At 44.2% G+C, this 23,483-nt stretch overlaps 1 protein-coding gene across 1 annotated transcript in view; it reads left to right on the top strand.

The window, feature by feature from the left end:
* Nucleotides 1-21,756, top strand: part of efna3a (ephrin-A3a) — a 66,900-nt gene extending 45,144 nt beyond the window's left edge. The window contains exons 2-5 of the mRNA XM_084378757.1: nt 10,293-10,594; nt 10,852-10,917; nt 12,425-12,502; nt 19,321-21,756. Coding sequence (XP_084234883.1) covers nt 10,293-10,594; nt 10,852-10,917; nt 12,425-12,502; nt 19,321-19,439 — 565 coding nt within the window. The 3' untranslated portion in view covers nt 19,440-21,756. The remainder of the gene's footprint in view (nt 1-10,292; nt 10,595-10,851; nt 10,918-12,424; nt 12,503-19,320) is intronic.
* Nucleotides 21,757-23,483: the final 1,727 nt, after the last annotated feature.

Raw genomic sequence — 23,483 nt, 5'->3', positions numbered from 1 at the left:
ATCACATTTTGTTTCCCCCACTGCCACAATTCAAATAAGGATGCCCACTGAGCCAGCTAGTAAACACCAAGTGCCCTTTGCGTTCGGCCAGTGTCGCCCAACTTGTTTGTTTACTTTTTAATTTATGACTTCTTAAAAGCCCAGTGTGTTGGATTTAGGAGTAGAAAAGGAATATAATGTTCATAATTATGTTTTCATTAGTGTATAAATACCTGAAACTAAGAATCATGTTTTTGTTACCTTAGATTGAGCCTTTTGTATCTACAGAGGAAGCGGGCCATCATCTACGGAGTCCGCCATGTTTCTACAGTGGCCCAGAACAGACAAACCTGGCTTTAGAGAGAGCTGTTTTTTCATGTTTTTCAGTGGCCACCATAAGGGAGGGTGAGACGAGGGGTGTTCAGTTGGTTGCGATCTTCTACCACACTACTAGATGTCTCTAAATCTCTAAGTCTCTAAAATAATTTGTCAGCAGGATTACACAAAAACTACTGAACGTATTTCCATGAAAACTGGACCCCATTAGCTTTTGGTGTAGATCACTTTCTTTAACCTTGCAAGATTGCAAGCATTTTTCATCATTTTTGTACTTTCTCAGGGAATAATGCATGGCTCTGGATTTAAAAAATCAGATGTATTTAGATGGCTGGTATCTACGATGGGGTGATCTTAAATTACGATGACGCAGTTATGGGTTCAGAATTGTGATTGATACAGGGCTGTCTAGTTTGGTATTGGATTAGGCTTTGATTGAATTAAAGGGGACTGTTGGTCCTCAGCAGAGGTTTGTGCTGTACTGAGTTGCACTCTAGTTTCTAATTTAAATACATATTTTTATGCTTTGATGCTTAACATCTGATGCTTTTAGCTTCTCAAGTGTGATAATTTGCTGTTTTTCTCTCCTTTGGATTATTGTAAATTGAATTTGAATATAAATTGAATATGAATATAATATTTCAATATGAATATATTTAGGTTTTGGACTGTTAGCCAGACAAGGAGGCGATATGAAGGTTCTCTTAAGCTGTGTGAATTGCGATCGTGATAACTCATCACTTTTCTAATGTTTTATAGATGAAAAGATGCATTTATTACAACCCTGATCCCAGAAGTGTTTGGACGCTGTCTTAAACACAGATTAAACAGAATGTGATCATTTGCTTATCGTTTTTGATGCATACTCAACGGTACATTGACAATATTTTTAATGTTTCGCCTCATTAACTTCAGTTATTTTTGTAAATATACAGTTATTCATTTGATGCCAGCAGCACATTTCAAACAAGTTGGGACAGGAGCAACAAAAGACTTGGAACGCTCCACAGGTGAACCGCTTCACTGGTGGGAGGTGATAGTATGATTGGGTATGAAAGGGGCACCCACGAAAGGCTCAGTCGTTCATAAGCAAGGATGGGGTGTCACAGCTTTTTGTAGTTGGGTTGTAATATCAAAAAATAATAACTGACAGAGATAAAGATCCTGTATCAAACATTTGGAGTCTACCAAACCCCCAGCTTGTGTGTATTTTTTGTGGTTTAACCACCCGTTGAGGCTGGAGTCGTGACCCATCTCTGCATCATCTCCTCCACCGGCTTGCACTATAAATCCAGGGGTGCTCCCAGATATAATTCTTAATACGTGACACACTGCATGCCCTTCTTATAGATGTATTTTCCTCAGTTAAGTTGGCTAATATGATACATTTCTGAAAGGGTCCCTCGAGCCCCCACCCACTTTACTAAAGTCACGCCCGGAGCGAGGCTGGGGGAGATGGAGACACCAAGCAGCTGAACTGCAGGCTGGAGTAGCGAGCAGAGAGAGCGCCGTTTAACTGAAAGATCCATTTCTCAGCCCCTGTGTCGGCAAGAACGGGCCTCACAAGCTGCTGCTCTTTAGCTGAGGCGGCACTGTGACGTCCCTCTGAGAGAGGCAAGCAGAGAGATTTTGTTTAAAGGAGATCAATGAAGTATCACTTAAAAGCTGAAATCCATAACTTTCTGCATGTAATTGAGCATTTAATGTTGCACTCGCGAAGTTGTTTCACCTCATTGTTGTTGGCGTGCTGCGTAAATGTCACGACAAGGCAACACACAGATGTATTAATTACAGAAGTGATTAATCTGCCGCAGAGTCTCCTAGCAGAAGTTCACATGTGGATACAATCTTTGGTTTACATTAACGTGAAGCTGTTGGACGGAGTAGAAAACATGCCGACTGAGGTCAGTCAGGGAACAGAAAGGTTGCAATGTGATTGGTTCAAATTGATAAACAGCTCCTAAGGTGATCGGCTTGAAAAGGTAATTGCTGTCAAGGTGTCCTTGAGCAAGAATTGTAATTTCTTCTGCAGAACGACTGCGGGCGATGACGCACACTGCCGCTTCACAGGATATCTCCGGGCTGTGGATGTCTGTAAATGTTAAGAAACGTTATTGCGAAGCTTCCTTGAATTAAATAAAGGCCAGGAAATAAATGTGGCAGAGCTTTTCCGAATGAAGGAAGCTAAGGTGAAAGCCGTGGGGAGGTTTATACAGGAACGGGTAAATATGAAAAGGTAATTTTCCTCAATTTCTCTGAGGCCGAAGTGGACAGAGGCTGTAGAGGAAACTGGTGGATGACTCCCAGTGGCCCAATAGCGATAGAAGAGAGTTGCAGCGTTTGCCTCTTCCCACAGACTGGCTCAGCACTTGTTCCACCCTCAATCCTCCATTTTGGATCGAAACATTGTAAACCGGGCCGTTAATTGTGCCGTTAACTCAATCAGTGACGACTCACAGGAGATATTGTGCCTTGTGCTTGTGTGTGTGTGTGCCTGATGGTTGTCTGTGTCGTTTTGTGCATGTGTGCGTGCACCAGTAATGAGTTTTGGTGCTGAGGTACAGAGAAAAACAGCAGAGCCTAGCTCGACTCTACCAGGGGACTCGATCGGAAGAGTCTTGTCGGTGGTAAACAGACGATTGGTGAGCGGCGTTTAAGTCACGCCATTTCGCGCATCGCTGGTTTATCCTCCTGATGAGGCTGATGTTGATTACCCCAGAGAGTTTGTCTTTAAGGTCATCAATGATGATGCAAAGCTGACCTCATCTTTGCTGAGAGAAGCTTCTCCGGCAGTGCTGTCGAGGTACACTGGAAGTACAAGATTTTAACATAATTAGATTAATAAAAAGTTTAATGAACTAATTTTTCATGGCAGGCAACTTGGAAGGCAATAGTGACAAATGATGCAGCCACCAAAAAACAACTTGTTAATTACTGTCGTGGAGGGTGTGATAGTCTGTGAAGTGACAAGAGCATTTATGCAAAAGTCTATTCTTTAAATTGAATCATACTCATTTCATGGCCCTATTTTTGAGTGCGCCCATAATTGCTTTGTAGATGTGCTACATTACGTGAAGCAAAAATCAGTCAGGAGGCAGGCAGGGTAAAGAACAAAAGGTGAGCTTTAATAACAAAGCTGAGTTTTATAAAGAATCCAAAATGCAAATACAAATGGAAGTCGACAAAAAGCCGTCAATGAAAGGAAACAAAAACAGAGGAAGCAGGCAGGGGCAAATCCATTAATTAAGAACGACAAAAAATACAAAATCTTAAAAGGGTACAAACCACAGGAGCGCTAGGAAAACAGGCAGGAACACTAGGAACACGGACAGGAATACTCTCAGCACAGGCGGGAACACAGGAGACGCAGGACTGAAATTTGGGACCAGAACAGACGAACTGACTATGAATAAGAGAAAAATACAGGCTTAAATAGGGACTAACTAACAGATGAAACACAGGTGACCAGGAAAAAAGACGGGAAGAGGAAAAAGGGAGGAAGTGAAACGCAAAACACAACACATGGGGAGAAAACTACAAAACAAAAAAGGAAATAATTCAACCAAAAGCTCAAACCATGACATGCACAAGGACATGGAGCAAGTTGGAGAAAAAATCTTTGGATATTTTTTCAAGAAAAACGAACCGAGAAGCAAAATCTGGCCACATAAAGCGGCGTTTTGAAGCTTGTAGGCCTGGCGGGAAATAAAACAGTTACATGATATGTGCATTTGCATATGATGATACTGCTGTAATTGTATCCTTGCTGCACCTATCAGATAAAGAGTTGAAACCCACAAGTGCTTTTTATTTCTTCCTCACTTTGGAGCTATTACTGTCTTTTCTACTGCGAGGTTGGACTATGTTTGTCAAAAAGCTACAACTTGTCTCTTCCAGCTGTTTTAATGGATTTCTTGAAAACAGTTGGAGCCTCTGGCAGTAATGTAGGGCGAACCTGCAGCAGAACAAACAGCGCTAACTTCAGACTGTGAAGAATACCTCGGTGGATTCAGACTTTTCATATCCATTCTTGTCAGCGGAGGAAAAAAAACAACCAACAACAAATACAATTGCACTGGTATTATTTTTCCTTGAAAGCCAGCTGTGAGCTCACATGCTTCGGCTTTCACTTTGATGCAATCGAGCAAAATTATTATATGGGGGAAACTGACGGGGGACGTGGATTTGTTTTAGTTATAAGCTCAGCGAAGCAAAACAAGAAATGATTGGCATCGCTCATGTGGAAAGTGAGGGAATGTACCCTGATATTGTTTCATATTTCTTTTCTCATTTTCCGTTACAAACGACTCTCCATGATGTTTTATTTTCCGCCGCGGGCTGTTGGAGCTGCTCTGTTTCTGTCCACTGCATGTTTCTGAGTGTCTTTAGCTGTAGCGCTACCTCACCGTTGTTATTTATTGATACCCGCAATATCCTCCAAAGACTTCTTTTTAGCGCAGATGTGAAAGGTGCAGCGGTGCTATCTTTGTCTCATCTTCCTCACCACACCACAACCCTCCCCTCCTCCTCCCCCTCTCTCTCTCTGCCTCCCCTGGCAGTCTCCGCCAGCTTGTGCGGCCTTTACTAACTAGCTGCGCACTCCCACTCACAGGAAAATGATGATGAGACAGCAAAACCACGGCAGAGACAATGCACAGCGGAAAGAGAGGAAGAGAGTCGGAGAGAGAGAGCTGCAGGAAAAGAGAGACAACGAGAGAATGAGAGCCATCAGTCTTTTTTATGCACTTTTACCACATATATGTCGGTCCCCGGGGAGCACTATGTCTCTGTCGAGGCCTCTGCCTCCCTTTTCTGCGCCTTTTCTCTTTGTTGTCATCATTCAGTGCATTTTCCTCCCTCCCTCCTCCCACAACCGTAAGTTATTAAATCTCCTCTCACCCTCTTCTTCTGTTTCTCTCCCCCGTCTCCTCCCTCCATTCCTCTCTGCCCTGCAACCTTTCTGTCTTGTGCCACTAAGTGGACGGCTTATATAACAGCGCGCACCTAGAGGGACTCCTCTCGCCCAGCCAGCCTGTTCTTCTCACTCCACCCTTTTAGTCTCCTCTCCTCTTCCCTCCTGCACCACCTTACCTTCTACTTCTTCTCTCCCTCCTCCTCCTCCTCCTCCTCCTCGTCTTTTTTTCTGCTGTATCTACATTTGGAACAAACGGTCCTCCTGCTGTGTAGTTATGTCTAGTGAGGCTAAGTGAGAACCAAAACAGTAAAACAACGGGGTGGTTGTTTCATCTAGAGCTGGAAGGATCAGTTAACCAGCAGAAAAATGAATCAGTAACAATTTTGATTACTGGTAATTAAGAAAATATGCTGAAAACTGTGCTGCTGAAATGTGAGGATGTTTTTTTTTTTTGCTTTTTTGAGTTTTATATGACTAAATGAAATATTTTGGGATTTTGAAGCGCAGATTGGACAAAACGAGCAATTTCAAGACGTCACCGTTGGCTTTGTCTGCTCTTCAGCATTGTCCGATGTCCAATATTCATCGTAATTGTTCAATAATTTTGCCATCTGTACGATGAACGTTCAATAATGGCAAAAACATTTGATAATCTGACCATTCTGTGATGCTGAGTACAGTAGTTGGTTTAGTTGGTGAACGTGATTCACGAGCACCACTCAACACTCATTCAAAGCGACTGAACTTTCTCGCGTACAGATATTTTACCCAAAATCAATAGTCTTAAGCCTCTGGTACGGTTGTCCAAAGCTGCTGTAAGTGTTGTCGTTGCTTTAACTTCCTGTTAGCAGCTGTCTTTGCCTCTTTCTTTTCTTCGAGCGTTTTTGTTCGCTTGGCTTGTTTGGTACTAGGCCGTCACCAGGTAGCTTCCACTGTTGTCTCAGTTCTCTGTCCTGATTGGATAAAGCGAGCCGGGATAACAGAACATTTTATTCTCTCTTTTACTGCTTGAGCAGGTGGACGAGCAACATGGGTTACTGACCAAACACTGTACAACAGTGATTACTGTGTGGAGCTATTTAACACTTATTTTAATCAGATAATTACACGTACAGCAGCTTTAACATTTACCATCTGCCATCGGAGACATTCTGATGCTCACTTTTCACTACTTCCTGACATTTTATAGACTAATGCTGATTAATAAATTCATGTAAATCTTCAGACAGTAATGCATCACCGGTTGTCTGCATTTGCCGTACTCTTCTATGGGATGAGCAAAACAAAGACACGAAGGAAATTGATGGAGTGGGCGGATTCAAATTATCTGATTTACTGCTGAGATGAGCTGTGGCAGGATCCACTCATTGTAGTTATTATCTAACGTAATATATTCCCTTACTTTGTTGGATTTATTGTCGCTTGTTGACGACTATCTTCGTATCCCCTTGCATCAAGGACCACAGTGAAACTAAGCATGCTAGCTTTGTTCTTTGTTTCTTTCCTCTTTATTTATTCGGTCGGATCCACATTAGCAGCTGCTGGGGTTGCAGCGACTCTTCCTGAGGTCACGACATATAACACGTGCGAAAAGTCTCGATGAGAAGTTACCGAACAGCACAGCTGGTCAAATTGAAATACACTGTACTTGTTTAGGTCGTTTAATTGACATTATCCTCGATCCTTGATCAGAAAAATTGTACAATGAGCCCACATCCTGTATTTACACTGCATATGTTTTCTATTTTCAGTCTGAGTACTCCCCATCAACCCGGTGCTGAAACACAGCCTCTTGCTTCCTCCGGCGTTGTCCTCTCACCTACTTCTCAGTGACTGCATCGCTCTCCGACTTCTCCACACGCCGCTCGCATCCAGGATTCTCCTCTCCTCTCCTGTTTTCATATTCAACGCACCCTCTTCCTCCCACTTTCATCTTAGGTCTATCTACTTACAATTCTCCCTACCCCACACCCATTGTACCTCTTTATCTCTCTCTACCCCTCTGTCCCCCCCCCCACCACACCCCCATCTCAATACCCCACCACCTCCACCACCACCCCCGCACCTACCCCACCACCCCTCTCTAAATATAGTCCCTTTGAAGCATAGCTGTGTTGTCTCTTCCCGCAACACTGCAAGACAAAAGTCTGTCATCTCACATCTGAGCGCCGGGGATAGAAAGCGCAGATAAGATTGATGGCCCAAAAAGAAACACTGGTTAAGAGAATTGATATTCATCTTCCTCGGTGTGTGTGTGTGTGTGTGTGTGTGTGTGTGTCTGTGTGTGTGTGTGTGATGGAGGAGAAGGGGTGGAGATGAAAAGGAGGATGGAGAGGATCCAGGAAAAATATGGCGAGACAGAGAGAGAGAGAGAGGGAGGTAGAGAGAGGTGCTATGACATTTCTGATCCACATTTTGTAATTGAATAATAATCTCCCAGGAGGCCTGACCTAGTAACGTGTGCACGTGCGCGCATGTTTGTGTGTCCACAGGTTTGTGTGTGTGTGTGTGTAGGTAGGCACAATGTATACACAGGAAGGGATGGTCGTGAGTGTATGTGTGTCCCTTTGTGTGAATATGTGTGTGACAGAGAAAATGTCTCAAAAAGAGGAGACAACCAGGAGGAGGAAAAAAATGAGTGCAGAGGCGAAAGAGAGGAAGTCTGCTCTGCAAACACACTGCAGCTCAATACCTCCACCTAGTGGCGCGAGCGAGTCATTACAGCTGTGCTGGCTGTAGGTTACACATCACTGCAGCCAAGGACAATTCCCAGCTCATCAGCTCACCTGCAGGAGCCCTTCTAATGACTTCTACTTTGTCTAATTACAGATTGTGTAATTTACATAATAGGTATACTTAGTATTATAAACAGCCAAGATCACAGCGTGGCGGCTGAATGCGAAATCATATCACATCATTGTCTCAGTTGTTCAGCGAGGAGCCCTAAATCAACTGAAGGGTTACTGTACCATCACGCACATCGCACACACACACACACGCTCACCTCAGAGTGGCCTTCCTTACCTGCTAACAGCCTGCTCGTCCATCAGCGGCGGCTGCAGAGGGAGCTCGGCCCATCATATGTACCATGTGCAGGCCGGTTCCCCTGCGGCCAGAGCATACATCGCCCCTGACAGGATCTCCTTCCGCCTCAATGACCCGGCCTGCAGCCGGCTCATGGGGGACAACAAGGAGTGCAGATTATCATTCTCAGCATTCGCCGCGAGGCATTTAGTGAGAAACTGTGTATTTTTATACGAAGAGGAGGGAGAAAGGTGTAATAGTTTGTGAAGACAGTGGAGGGGAAGTGCTGCTGGGTCTTTATGGTGTTCACATGCAGGTGCCTTTATTATTAAGGGCTAATTGCATGTGTGGCCTTGAACAACACAATTTTTCTTTGCAGACAAACATTCAAAAATATAACCGTGCAACTTATATCTCAGTCTGAGGAAACTCCAAGAAAAGGAGAAAAGGTTTGACTCAGACAAAATCACATTATCAGACTACTGGAGAGAAGAGATGGTTCCAATAGGATTACCCAATAAGAAATTCCCATCGTTAGGCTCGGAAAATCTCAAAATCTCATCAAATTTGTCATTTTAATTACATTTTGCCTTGGATTTGAATGTTGCACAAAGCCTTCAGAGTGCCTTGGATTGTTTTTGAAGGAAACCAGCATTTTATATTTCTTATCAAGACCATATTTCACCCATTTAATGAGTAAGCCGGTTCATCTCATGAAAAAAGAGGGTGTTATTGTACGCTGAGGGAAAAATCTGAAGATCTCCGGGATCTATGTTGCTCTTTTATTAATTATAGTGCTTAAAAGATCAGTTGATTATTAGTTGGTCAAAAAGCAGAAACATATCTAATAATGACTTATGTTTGAAATCTTTCTCAAATGTGAGTATTTAGATTTTTCTCAGTTGTATGTCGTTGTGAATTACACATCTTTTGGGGCATTTTTCACAATTTACTGATCTTTTATAGACTTAAGAAATTATTTGATTCATTGTAAACATAATAAAGAGTCTGATGTACATGTTAAAGCAACTACAGGGAGTTTTTAACTGGTTATAAAACAGTCCCAGTTTAATACTGATGCCTCTTTATGACCTACATAAGCAACAAGACCATCAGTGAGAAGATTAACTATTTCTATTTTGCCACCGGGTCTGTGTGCAGACTGGAAGAGCCTCCGGTTACGTTTTCCCAGGCAAAGTTATTTATTTTTGACACTTTATTTTATGGTTTTGATGTTGGAAACACGACCACTTTGGTCCACAGGGGCCTCCAAAATCAACAAAATATCAAAGTTCCTTGTAGCTTTAATGTTCAATGTTTTGGGAAATACAGGTCGATATAACTCGTACAGCTGTCTGTTCAATATGAGGCTTCAATCAGGAGGTGGTTAGCTTAGCTTGGAGCCCCAATTCCACTAAAGTTGGGTTGCTGTGCTGTGTAAAACATAAATAAAACAATGTGACAATTTGCTTATCAATTGAAAACAGCACAAAGACATACATTCATCTATTTTTGTAAAATATATGCTTATTTTGCTTTTAATTGCCAGCAAACAAGTTGGGACAGGGTCATCAAAAGAGAAAACACCTGTTTGGTTCTGTGTTGTTTGAAGACGATCGCAGTCTGTTTGTATTTTATTCTTCACACGGCATCCTGATTGTTTTTTGGAAATCAGATTTGGAGCATAAACACTGGAAACAGGGGGAAACAGCTTGCCTGGCTCCGTCCAAATGTACAGAAATCCACCTACGAGCACACCTAAAGCTCTCTGATTAACATGCTGTATCTTGTTTGCTTGTAAAATGTAAAAAAAAAAATGACACGGTGCGGTTTTATGAGGATTATGTGTGTGAGCATTTTTTTTTTTTTTTTTTTGGCTGTGAGAGGTGATTTTCTGAGGCTGGTTTCCTGGCAACCTAACGCTGATTACTGGCTCTAAATGTCACATTTCTATTCCTTTATTCCTGAATTGAAAACAATTAATTATTTGCAGCCCTGGTTACTCACTGCACTTCTCCTTTCTCCCTGTCTTATTCAGGCTAAGAAAAGAGGGATACACGGTGCAGGTCAGCGTCAATGACTACCTGGACATCTACTGCCCGCACTATAACACCACCCAGCGGGGGACGCTGGAGCGCACCGTGGCCGAGCAGTACATCCTCTACATGGTCAGCTACCGTGGCTACCGCAGCTGCGACCCCCAGCTGGGCTTCAAGCGCTGGGAGTGCAACCGGCCCCATGCGCCTCACGCTCCCATCAAGTTCTCGGAGAAGTTCCAGCGCTACAGCGCCTTCTCGCTGGGCTACGAGTTCAACGTGGGCCAGCAGTACTACTATATCTGTGAGTCAGGACACAAAACACCAGCGCTGGTTTATTGTGATGGAGCCTGAGGATGTTGCACAGCCAATATTTTAATATCTCCTCCTCGGCTGCTGTAACCCACACGAGTTGACTGCGAGTGGGTGCTGCTAATAGATTGTGGAAGTTCAGCTGAGGACAGGCGGTTGCAGCAGTTTGCACAGCCGATTGTTGAGGGCGTTGCGGCCTGCAGAGGGCACAAGGTTGACGCGCTGTTGTGTGTTTGCTCTCTGTTTCAGCCACACCCACCCACCACCACGGCCACAGCTGCCTGAGACTGAGGGTCTATGTCTGCTGCTCCACTGGTGAGACCCAGCAACTTTTGTCGTAAACCATTTCCTCTCTTTCTGTGTCACTTTATCTCCACTTTCCTCTCCCCGCCTATCTCTTACCATCTCACAAACATGCAGAGAACCAGAGACAAAGAGAGAACCAGACGGAGACAGAGAGAGAGAAAAACTAAGATCTGACAGTCTCGTCTCCGAGAGAGGCTTCTCCGCCGCGTGCTGTCTTGGCGAGGTTTTGATTATGGCGTCTTTTCCCTCGAAGCAGCGCTTTGAGAGTGATGGCTTAATGTTATTCTCCGTCTCAGCGCTATTACCGTAATGCTCTATCTCTCCCTGTGAATGACATGCTCTCCTGAAGCCGCACAAAAGATGCAAAAGCAAAAGGAAAAACTGTTTCGGCTGCATCCAGCTCTCTCTGCCCTCCCTGTCACTCTCCATCCCTTTCTCCCCCTCCAGCTCTCTTGACCGACTCTCCCCCTCCTCCTCCTCCTCCACATCCTCCTCATCCTCACCGTCTATCTCTTCTTCTCTCTTCCTGGCTCTCTGATGCCTGCTGCTCTGTGTAGTGTGTGTGTTATTTTTACCCTGGTAGCCTGCTCTCTCCCCTGCAGGCCTTTGATCAGGGAGCCCAGCGCTGAAAGCCTCCCCCTCTCCTCTAACCTTGTCAGCACTAATACATCCCACACTCAGGCCAGTGTCAGCCCCTGTGTACACATCACCTTAACACCCACCCCCCCACTGCAGTGTCACGGCTAATCTATTGATGTGTCTACCACGCCTCCGTTCGCTTCTATGTGTGCGTGCGTGTTTGCGTGTGCACATGGCAGTATGTCAGCCATAAATTTTCCTTCTTTGCCTGTGTATGTGTGTGCGCACGGATGGCTACGTGCGCACTGGTGCATTTTTGTCAGTTCACAATCCACAACCTTTACTCAGCAAGGTCGTTTTAACAGCTTGCTATCAAAAAAGCTGTTGATTTCAGCCGCCTGCAGACCGTATTCATTTCCTCTCCACCTGAGCCCGACTTTAAGATAAGAAAGCGACGTGAATATTCATGGCATATGCTTTACACGTGCGACGAGCTGCAAATTGATTGCCACCAGCTTCTACGGAAATTCTCGCTCGCTGTGCATCAGAATCACAGGCTCGCGCAGACGTTTAATTGAAAAAAAAAAGAAAAGGGAGAAAACGCACAAAGACGCACGCACACGAACAAACCCACACATCATTCATTCGTGGATAATTTGGCAACGCCGGCTGAATGTAATTCTGTGTCTAGACGAACAGTAAATGTAGAAAATGATTTCTGTCCGCCGGTTCCAAATGCTTGTAATCATCAGATGGAGGTCTGGAGTCTCGGTCCAAGATTTCTTCATGCGCTCTCAGCGACACCAACTGTTCTGTTCTGTTTTTCGAGAATGTGCATTTTACTCAGTCTTGTCGCTTTAATTTAGTATTTTTTCCCCCGTCTCTCTTTGTTTCTTTCCTCTCCTTCTTTTTCTCTCCGTCTTTGTGTTTTTCGCAGTTTCCCAGGCGGATGATGACTCTAGTCAGACTCCTCCCGACTACACAGTCAGGCCAAACATCAAAATACACAACATCGGTGAGTTGAAAACGAACGGCGGCTAATTGCCAGTTGCCGGTCGATATTTGGCTGCGGCTGCAAAACCTTGATTTGTGTTCCGATCATTGCGGAAAGGAACCCGCCATTCGTCAGTTTATTTTATGGTTGGGAAAAGAAAACCAACAGGTCATAGCTGGTCGATGAGTAAACGCTTTGTTTTGGGCTGTTGACAGACACAGTATGGGTAAGACAATGAAACAGTGCAACATGATTCAACAGTAATGGCTGCGTTTACTAAAATCTGTGTGAGAAGGCAAACATGAGTGCACACAAAAGAGCCCAGCTCCCATGACGATTCCAGTTAATCACAACTTTTGTGTTTTTTTCATTATGATAACATAATATTGGTAAAGTAAGTAATGCGAAAAAAATCCAGCCAAAACCCCCAAAACAGTATTTTACAGTTCATTTGTTCAGAAATGTTCATTTTCTCCATTTCTGAATAAACAAGCTGTTCTCAGAGGAAAATAAGGTCCCCTGTTTGAAGCTAGAAAGGTGGCAGGGTCCGCCACATATAAACAAAGTAAAACAGTATGAAATCGTGTTGTCCTTTTAAGGTCAGTTTGTTTATTCAGTTTATTCAGAAGTGAAAATTAAGAAAGTTTGATTATTTAGTTTGTTTAGGCATAAAAAGTCAGTCAATGAAGATCTTTCAAAATGTATTCTCCAAAACTACAGAGTGCACCTTTAAGTTCGAGGCGAGGCTGAACACGAGCGCCCTCGACATGTTGGTAAAAAATGTCCCATTTATCGGCAGAACTGCTCACAACATTACATTTTGTTGTAGTTAAGCCACGCCATGTGCTATCTTTGACTTACTATTATGTTCTGTTTGTGCTCCATACCTTGAGATCAGGGTCTTAAATAGCATATCATTGTAATCAAATGAAAGTTTGGCTAACCTGGGCGTTCGTTCACACCTGACAATGTTATTAATGCCAATCAGAACAATGGCCAAAACTATGAAAACAAGTAACCCAAGAGGTATTAAACCAGAATAATGTTTTTTAAACTCTGATATATAAAAAAAGAAAAACTTAACCTCCTTCAGTTTACCACACACACACACACACAGGTAAGACCTTTCCTTTTTTTTCCCTGGAGCAAGATCCACAAGGTCAGCAGAGGTCTTGTAAGGAATGAAAGGTCCGTGTTTACCTAAGGAGAAAGCATGTCAGCGAGCGAGTCGATTGTGCAGCTGAGTGGTTACATAAACCCTCTGTTTCTCTCTCCCTCTCTCTCTCTTTCTCCACCTCATCTCGAACAAAAGCCTCTCGCCGGGAATCATTTAGTATGCTTGTTTCTGGGAGCTGTGGGCAGTCTGCGACGAAGGCTAAGAGAGTGTGACCTGCCTGAGATGGAAACTGAGACCGGCCGAGACGCAGTGAAAGGAGCTCTTGAGCCATCAGCGACGAGCACCTTCAGAGAGAGAGAGAGAGAGAAGAGAGAGAGACGGAGGGGGAGACAAAGTGAGAGATAAAAAAGGCAGGAAGCAGGCAGTGAAACAGCCTGACAGACACAGGGACAGATAAGGCAGGAAGAGAGAGAGAAACAGGCCGAAAAGAGAGATAAAACCGGAGTGGGGGCAGGGAAAGGGGGTGCAGAGAGAAGGGGCCGAGGAAGAAAGAGAAGCTCGGCGGTGGGCGAATTGCTCAGCAGTAACTCGGGCCTCGGCTTACGTAGAATTTAATATAAAAAACACTCACTGGCAGAGAATCATGAAAAAGCATAGCCTCCAGCGCTGTGATGCATTTTGCTGAATACATTTGGCGGAATAACAAAATCAGGACACACAGAATTTATGCGCACACGCACACACTCAGAAACAAGCCCAGCCCCTGATGGCCCCGCTGACCGCTGGACACCCACTCTCTGACTCACCCTCAGGACCAGACCAGCCCACAGACTGTCTTAGCATCAACAAATCTCTCCATCTCTCTCCACATATGTTTGGACTCGTCGCTTTATTATTAGCTTCGCTTTGTACGTCACATTTTCCTTATTTAACATGTTTTTTAAGGAGGATTCTGCTCTTTTGGGCCTCATTTTTGTAGTTTTCTGTCATTTTTGCCGCGGTACATAACAAGTTTGGTCTCATCAAGGTAATTGCTGAGATCTGGGAACACGGTGACAGGGCAAGAAACATGAGCAGGAAGATGATCATACGGGTTTTAAACAAATCCCTGCATCAAACAGACGTACAAGGAGGAGAAAATGGAGGCCGGCGATAAAACAATTACTCAACCTGTCATCACACTTTATCATTTGCGAGACAAGACGCTGCAATTTTCAATCTGTGTGTAAGTCGTTTGAAGCTTGGAAGCTTCATTAATAACGTTGACATCAGAATTTACTTATGACGAAGGTCCGGTACGCGCATCGCTGTCACGCTGCAGCGGTCGTGTCGTTTTGGGAGTCGCTGATAGTCGACTTACTCAGTCATCTAGGCGCGAGGAGGTATTGATTGTTTCCGGCTTGTCTGAGCCAAATCCAGGAAAGTCCAAAAGCCAAAATTGATTGAGAACAGATTGATCTAATCATTCCCAAAAATCCAAAATATTTTTGCTTGGAGCCATGTTTGTTGACATTTTGCCCTTCAACATCAACATTCGTCTGTGTGCTCTCCTGCTTGTTGCACACAAATGGAGATTTTTTTTTTATGTATCTGCATTCACTCGATGCTCCATTTAATCCAATGAATCTCAGATATTCAGATTGAGGATTTCAAAATAAAATGTGACAACAGACAAAGAAGTTCATTCAAACACTTCAAGAGAAGTTTGGAATTTAAAAAATGGCACAATCCTGTAGCAAAATTATACCAGACATGTTCACCCGGCCCACATACCGCGTGGAATGACGGCACTTGGGCGGTCCGCTCCTGTTTGTCAGATCTGAGCCTCAAACCGAATAAACCAGAACTGTCCCCCATCTGGGCCGCAGATCATTTCTGTTCTGGTTTGACTGGATCTGGCCCAGACTTGGACTAGTTCTGGTCCATTCTGTTTGCTCTTGGTTGACATGTGGCCTTCTTGTGGCTCTGGGCCACAACAGTTAAATCACTTTCCCACCTGCCAGATTATCCGACTCGCTTGTCTTCCTCGCCCCATTAAAAAGTGTTTCCAACTCTCATCGACTTCAGTCCACTTCGTAACATAAACTACAAAAACAATGTCGTAACAAAGCAGCGTGGCTGGATTTGCCTTCTCTGTGACTTGTGTTTTCTACGCCCCAAGAAGCTATAGGCTTATGGCCACACACATGCTACAAAGCATCAGTCTTGTGGCTTATGTCTTGAATTAATCATAACCTTATAGTTTCTTCCATCTGTGACACACTTGCCCTCAAACACGTCCCTCCTATATTGAGTGTCTGCTGCAGCAGTGGCAGAGGGCTAAAGGCTGAAACATAAATTGTGGTGTGGACCAAAAAAATGCAACAGTAGACAGATCATTTTTAAGGTGGTTCAATAGGCACTGGCACCAATGACTCATCTGGTCTGAGTTGTTTGTTGTGTTGCTGATTTTTCTCAAAATCTGTCCTAAAATAGTGGTAGTGTAGTGTGTGCAGGCTGTGCAGGCTGTGCAGTCTGTGGCCAGAAACACGTGGGACCACCTCTGGAGCTGATAGCAGCTTTAGTAGCCTCACAGCCTGATAATCAGACTTTCATTTCTCTCCCTAATTTCAGCCTGACATTGTTTTCATGTTAGCCATTTCGTTGTTTGTCTGCTCAAATCAATGAGCAGCAAGTGATGTGTCCGTCCAGCTGATGGCATTTTAAATCGACAAGACAGCTACGATAGCCAGAAACCAAGAGGGCTAAAGCTAACATCTTTAGCTTCAAGGGCACAAAGACTCAACTGGTGATTCACAGGGAAGCTTTGAATAGCATGAGGAGCATTAAGAGTGAAATCCATGACTACTAACAACAGATAATGATCTCGAGATCGTCTTCTGTTAGTAGTCATTCCCTTTGTTATGAATGCGTGATGTTGTAGCGATGCTAAGGCGTGCTCTGACATTAAGGCACCTACAGAGTGTGAGCCAGTTGAATGCCGTCCACCCTATATAACACCTCCCCCTCTGACCTGTAGAGCCGTAACCATACATGATGGGTCCATCGCCTCATGCTGTGTATGCATCACTGCGAGTGTACCATCGTTGTGGCGTAGTTTGGCGCCATGATTTATCAGACCAGACAACCTTTTTCCACTCATCGACAGTCTAGAGCTGATGTTTCTTATCTCACTGTAAATGCCTCGGGGCGGTTTGCCCTGGACAGGAGCAGCACTGCCCTGCACGCTCTCTGTTGTTAAACCCCATACAGACGAGACCGCGCCAGATTGTGTTCTTGGAAATTGATTGCTGTATCCCACAATTGTGCTGTGATGTGAGGTGTCATACTGTGGACCTTTGATAACTTGTTATGGCCCGAGGCACCCGACGTCCCCCACATTCATCTTCCAAGGGCGGCCTCCCTAAATAGCAAGGGTTTTTAAAGAGGTACATATTGTGCTGCCGCTTTGTGATTGTCGAAGCAGCTCGCGCCCACGAACTGAAGAAGGCTGCAAGACAACTGGAAATGAATCAGCTAACGTGTGAAGTAACGAAATGGATTTATGTCTGCATGTACTGGTTTAGCTCACTCCTTGTGCAGGGACAGGGCGTATCTTCCTCTGGTCACTGAGTGTTACTTCTGGAGCCTCAAACCGGACGGTGTGAAAGTCCCCGCTGTGACCTGGAGGCCCTACCTGAGGCGGTGCTGCTTTGTATTCTGCCCCCTGCCTTTGCTGCCTGTTCTCTGTTCGAGTTCATCCCGGCGCACTGCGGTGTGAATGTCAGCGGCGTGTGTCTTCGCCACAGACAGATGCTTTCGTGTTCCTTAAGAACAACTCTGACGTCAGCGTCGCACACTCAGCCAGGACAAACCAGCGCGGTCGGATGGTTTACTTTAAAAACAAAATTCCTGCCATTCATCAAGCATCAGCTGACGTGTGGTTGTTATCTCCACCTGTTATCTTTATCTATCTGTATCTCTGTCTGTCATCAGCTTTCTTGTTTTTGCTTGTAGACAATTACTGTCTCCATTATATTCAGCAGGCTCCAGACTTAAGCGCCACTGCAGAGCAGCGTTTTGAAGACGTCTCACTTTGTTGATTTGATGCGTTTCTTGTCGAAAGCTAGTTTGATTTGATGATGACAACATAATGAAGTGAGAGTAATGGGATTTTAGTAGGCAAACACACAATTTGTGTCAGTTTTGGGGTACAATTTGTCAAATAGATGTATTTTTTCTTGCATCAAAACAAGTATGTTTTTCATCAGTGCGATTTTCAGCAGTTGAATCAAAATAATCTAATGATAGCATGTGAAATCAGTATGTCATGTCTCAAGGATTTAAACTCTTCCTTGCCTTCATCTACAGTCAATGTTTGTGCAATACACTGATTCAATCAGATTTGTATGCATCGTTAGACAGTGACCACAGTTCAAGACAGCATTTTAAGATTTCCAAGTGTGAAATTACTGGATATCTTTTCAAAAAGAGACCTCGGGACAATTTCTAGCCCTGTTTGTGGCGAATAAAACAGGCATTTGAAGCCAAAATGTGATGTTCTCCTTCCCCTTACTAAGTGTTTGATGTGCCTAAACCTAACCAGAGCATAAGCACAGTGTTGTCAGAAGATAACATTTAAAAGAAATGTTAAGTTTCAATATATTTTGTGGTTTGCAGAGACGTACGATGCCAACATTTATCATGGTGAATGGGTTCGGACAGCAGTTGCTAAGAGCAATGAAGTTTTGGTTCTTTCACATCTTGCTTCGTTAATTTAATGCATTTCCTGTTGAAAGCAAGTTTGATTTAATGAGGACAACATAGTGAAGTGAAAGCACACAATTTGTGTCAGTTTTGGGGTACAATTTGTCAAATAGATAAACCTTTTCTTGTATCAAAACAATATTTTTTCAGCTGTTAAACCTTTCCTAATAATACGATGTAAAATCAATATGCCATGTCTCAGGGCTCTAAACTCTTCCTCCCATTTCACCTGCGTCTCGCTTTTATGTCTGATGGGGGCTAATGCGACTGACGTCGGGAACAAATTGCAGCTTCCTTCTTCTTCTTCTTCAACATTTCTCTAACAGCTTAATACATGTAGCCCAGATTACCCTTAAACTTGTGATGGATGTGTAAGCCACAGAGCTCTGTTTGGTTCCTTTTGCTTTTATTTTAGCGCGTAATAACCCCCTAGATATAATGGGAAACATTATGTCGAGACGGCGCATAATGACTCAGTGTAATCCACTTTTTACCGAAATTTTTACAAAATGCGTTCTCCCAGCTTTTTCTCCGTCTCTCCCCTCCGGCTAATGTTCTGTTGTGTCTAATCAATGGCGAGGCCATAGTAATTTGGTTTGATTGAAATCCCTCTAGGATAAAAACATCATTACAGTGAAAAGAGGAATACATGAAAAAAAAAAAAAAAAGGGAAAAAGAAAAAACAGATCAGAAACAAAAGTGTTTTTAATTTTTCCGTCCCACAGGGGAACTGGCCATACGAAGCCGTGCTGATGATAATTGGTGGTTTGTTGATAATTGCATCATGTCTCCGTCTCTGCATATGTTAAAGCACGATTTGCATGCATCACACGCTGCCTTTAGATTGATGAATTAATAATGTAGTAATGGTTCGTTTCCTTCTGGCTGGCACACATGCTCGCTCTCGTCTCGCTCTTTCACACTTATTTCTCTTTTCTCACTTCTCTCTCTCTCTGCTTTTTTTCCCCCCCTCCAGATGAATTTAACCCTGAAGTTCCCAAACTGGAGAAAAGTGTCAGCGGCAGCAGCCCCTCACGCGACCGCCTTCTTCTCACCGTGGCGATGCTGCTCGTGTCCGCCGTCCTTTTGTCCTAGCGACCGTCGCCGCGAGTGACACTTCACGCATAGCTGGACCGCCTTGTCCAAAGGGCTTCGTATCCACCCAGTTGTTGATGTGAAAGTCGGCAGAAACACAGAAGAGAATGGAGTAGAGGTGAAACAGAACCACAATCAGAGGGACACGGGAAGAAACTGAACTTAACTAGACTTTTAAAAAAAAAAGGAGAGGCCTTTTTGCTGTCATATTTACGCCAGTGTATTCTGACGCTCCATGTGTTGTTGGACATCGACATCGTATGAATACCACAGCATCTCATGCAGGTGTGCCACGACATGGAGACCACAACCACAAACCTATATTCAGAATCAGACTTCAGTGCTGCTGTCACGCCTGAGAAAGCAGACTTGTGATGAGTTGGATGTAGACTACACACTCTTACTGTAGCATGGACATCGAAATTCAAGCTCCACTGTCTTCAGCAAGGTTTTTTTTTGTAGCTGTAGGTTTTGAAGAAGGCGGACATTTGCAGTGGACGTTTATGCCTTGGATGTGGACAATGTATGAACTCGACTTAGATGTAGTGAAGAGCAAGCTGGACTCTGGAGCTGTGCTAATCTTACCTATCCTACGGGATATTTATATAATCAGTCAATGATGAGAAGTGCTGCCATTGTCCCGGACACTGAGGAATGTTTTCACACCGGTGTGAGAGAGCTGCTGGTGATAAGAGGCCGAGCTGGTTCGTAAGAAAAAGAGAAAGACTTTGTGAGAATATCCGCAGGCCTTTCAAGAACCCATTTTCTCCAGACATCAAAAATACCCCCGGCTTTGTGATAGGTACGCATGCAAAGCCTGCGTTTCTTAGAAGATAGCGAGTGCCCTCTTAGAACTAGTCGTTTGTCTGTATTTCCTGCCTTCACACTGTAACAACCCGAGAAAAATACAGACCCCGGACTAGTAATTTGACGGCACTTAGACCCGGTAGATGTGTGTTTTGTTCCGATGCATTTACCTTCAGCACTCGGCGTAGATTTTCCGGATGTCAAACCTTTCTCCTCGCAGCAATCAGCAGAGTCATTCAGAACACCACTAATTTACAATTCTGAAAAAAAAAGCCTCTCTCAGCAGCCAGAAGCAGCAGGTTCCCTTTTAATCCCAGACAGCCCCGGCCTAGTCTATCCCTCCTTTTCCACTTCAGAGGCCGCCAGCCAATCAGCGCCGATGGCCATTACAGCGGTCGCAGTCACCATGGAAACGACCCCATACAGTCGCCAGAGCGCGGCAGGTGCCTGAGGAGAAATTGTGCTTTGAGTCTCAAAGTAACGCTGCCGCCATTTTGTTAAAAAACAAAACAAAACAAAAAAAAACAAAACACGTGTGAATGTGCAAACAAAGAGTTCACTTTTTTATATTGTAATACAGGACGACGTAGGCTGGCATTAATCAAACTACAATGTTGTGCTTTTTTTTTTTATTTATTTACTTTTCAAATGTATTTATTTTAACATTAAAGTATATTATTTATCTACCTAATTTATTAGCGTGCATTTGTAGGCCTTTGCTCAACAAGCTGCTGTGCCCTTTTTTTATTCTTTCTTTTTTGAAAACGGTGGAATTTTTACTGCGGCGTTTTTTGCTTGTGTAGATAAATAGTCAGATGTAATTCAGCCTGACAACAAGAGGAGACGGTTATTGGTTATGACTAATCAGTAGGGACGTACAGCGCAGTGAGTAACCCTACTCTCGTGTAACAGATACTGCTAACCAGAGCGTGTCATAAACCAACTGTGAATGCACGGACGAGCCGATGTTGATGGAAGAGCAGCATTCCTCAAGTGCTGCACTTACAAAACGAAGGAGTCTGCATTGTAATGTATATTTATAACACATGCCGGTTATGGAATGTGTGTGTGTGTGTGTGTGTAAGCACAGGCGTGTATGGATGTGTGTTTGTGGCTTTATCTGCCTGCTTTCTTGCGTGAGCGTGCGTGCGAGCGAGCGAGCGAGAGATTACAAAAAAAAAACAGCATATGTGTGCACATTCGCGTGCGTATGTATGTAGAATGTGTTTGTCCGCGCTTTTCGAGTATGTGGCATTTAGAAATTTCGTACCCGTTAAGGAGTCGTTTGTAGGATCTGAATATGCAAGTGTGTATGTACGAGAGAGTGTGCTCTTCTGTAATGTTAGTTTACGTTACGGGGTTTGGGAAGCGGGCGAAAAAGCATTTAATGATGTTGAAGACAACCACGAGAAATGTGTTTACTCTTTGACGAGAATGGATAAAAAAAAAACTGTAAATTGATCCAAGAATGATTAAAACAACGGCAATTAAAATCTTTTTTGCAAATTTACTCGTGTGTTTCTTTGCAGCCTTCTTCTTCTTCTTCTTCTTCTGTGTCCGCCCTTTCTTCGTCTCAACCGTGACTCCTTCACCTTCCCTCACCCTCCACTCACTCCTGTTTGTTTTTCTTGAGCGCTGCTCCTTCTCTCACACTCCACCTTCAGACGTGTAAACAGACAGCACATACTCTAGCTGTAAAACTCTCACCCTCTCTCACGTGGCCCATCCTTCTAGTCACTCTCGCAAAACACTTCTTCTGCCATAAAACATAATGACAGCATGGGTGGGGGGGTGGGGGAGTCACGGCTCCACATCTCCCACTCCATCCATCTCTTCCCCTCAAAAAAAAAGAAAGAAAGAAAGAAAACACCTGCAAGCCATTCATGTCTCCACAAATCTTTCTCTCCGTGTCGCTCTCTTTCCCCTCTGCCCCTCAGTCAGCCTCTTTCTAATCTTTGTACGCAGAACAGAAAGGAGCTGACAATGGGGAGGGACACACGTCTCAGACGCACTAATGTCCATGTCAGGAGGGACAGAGGGGGCAGATAAGATTTGGTCTTTGATGTCGCACATCAGGCCTGATGTCGCATGAGAGAGAAAGAAGTGGAGCAGAGCCTGCTGTCGGCTTTCACTTCCAGACCTGGGTCAAAGAGTCTGCAAGCGTGTGTGTGTGTGTGTGTGTGTGTGTGTGTGTGTGTGTGTGGGGAGGGCTTGTGCCAAGAAAAACTCCAGCTAATTAAATATACTTTAAATTACTCGACAAAGTGTGAGTCATACTTAACCAAGCAGGTGACAATGAAGTGATCACGTCTATTAATATCTGTTTCACAGCTGTTCGACTCGGCTGAGAGGGAGCGGCTCCTGATTCTCCCTGACAGTTCGGGCTGACAGACTGATAATTGTTGAATATTACAGAAGGCCTTGGCTCCCTTCTCGCCTGCTTATAGGTTTGGACTTGCACATAAACGCCAGAGTGTTTTGACGCGGGGGGGAACAGGGGAAGGGTTTTAGCTTCTGCTCCGGGGCCTGAGTTGACAACTTAAAACCGTCAGTTTTGCAGCAAATCGGCCTTTTGGCAGCGAGGCTGTCCCTGGGTAGTTATGCAAGAGAATTAACACTGTCACATTAAAACACCTTCAGTTCGTGTCTGGAAAAGCTTATGTTTTGCTTGTGCCTGAGTGAAACCTTAATTGATTTGCTTACTATTCAAATGAGAGGGTCGGGAGCGTTGCCAGTGGATTTAAAATGCCCACCTTTCCCCCGAGCTGCTGTCACAGAGCTTCACGTTTCCACCGTGAAACAGAGATCTAACAAGTGCTCTGTCCAGGATCTAACCAAGGAAGACGTTCCATTAGCAACAGGAGATGACCTTTTCTCCGTTCTGAGGCATATTATCGTTTTCTGAATCATTTACTGCGAGATAAGCCATCTGTAGCATGGGCCGGCCCGTGCCGTGAAGAAGAATTCCCCTGACAGGCTGCACCGTCTGGTCCAAACAATGAAACAGATGCCTCCTCCTCAGAGAACGTGTTATAGCTCAGGACATCAATGAGACAATCACAGAGACTGGCGCTGCCTTCAAGTGCTCCTTGGAAACTCCTGCTTCAGGGTTGGGAGACTCATAAAAATGAGTTGTGGCTCATTCAGATGCATCTGGTCAGAAAATGATCTAGCTGACTGACTTTTCTGTGTGTGTGCGTGTGTGTGTGTGTGTGTGTGTGTGTGTGTGTGTGTGTG

This window comes from Pagrus pagrus (assembly GCF_965226575.1).
Source record: "Pagrus pagrus genome assembly, chromosome: 17".
Lineage (NCBI taxonomy): Eukaryota > Metazoa > Chordata > Actinopteri > Spariformes > Sparidae > Pagrus > Pagrus pagrus.
This window is presented reverse-complemented; position numbering and strand designations above follow the sequence as displayed.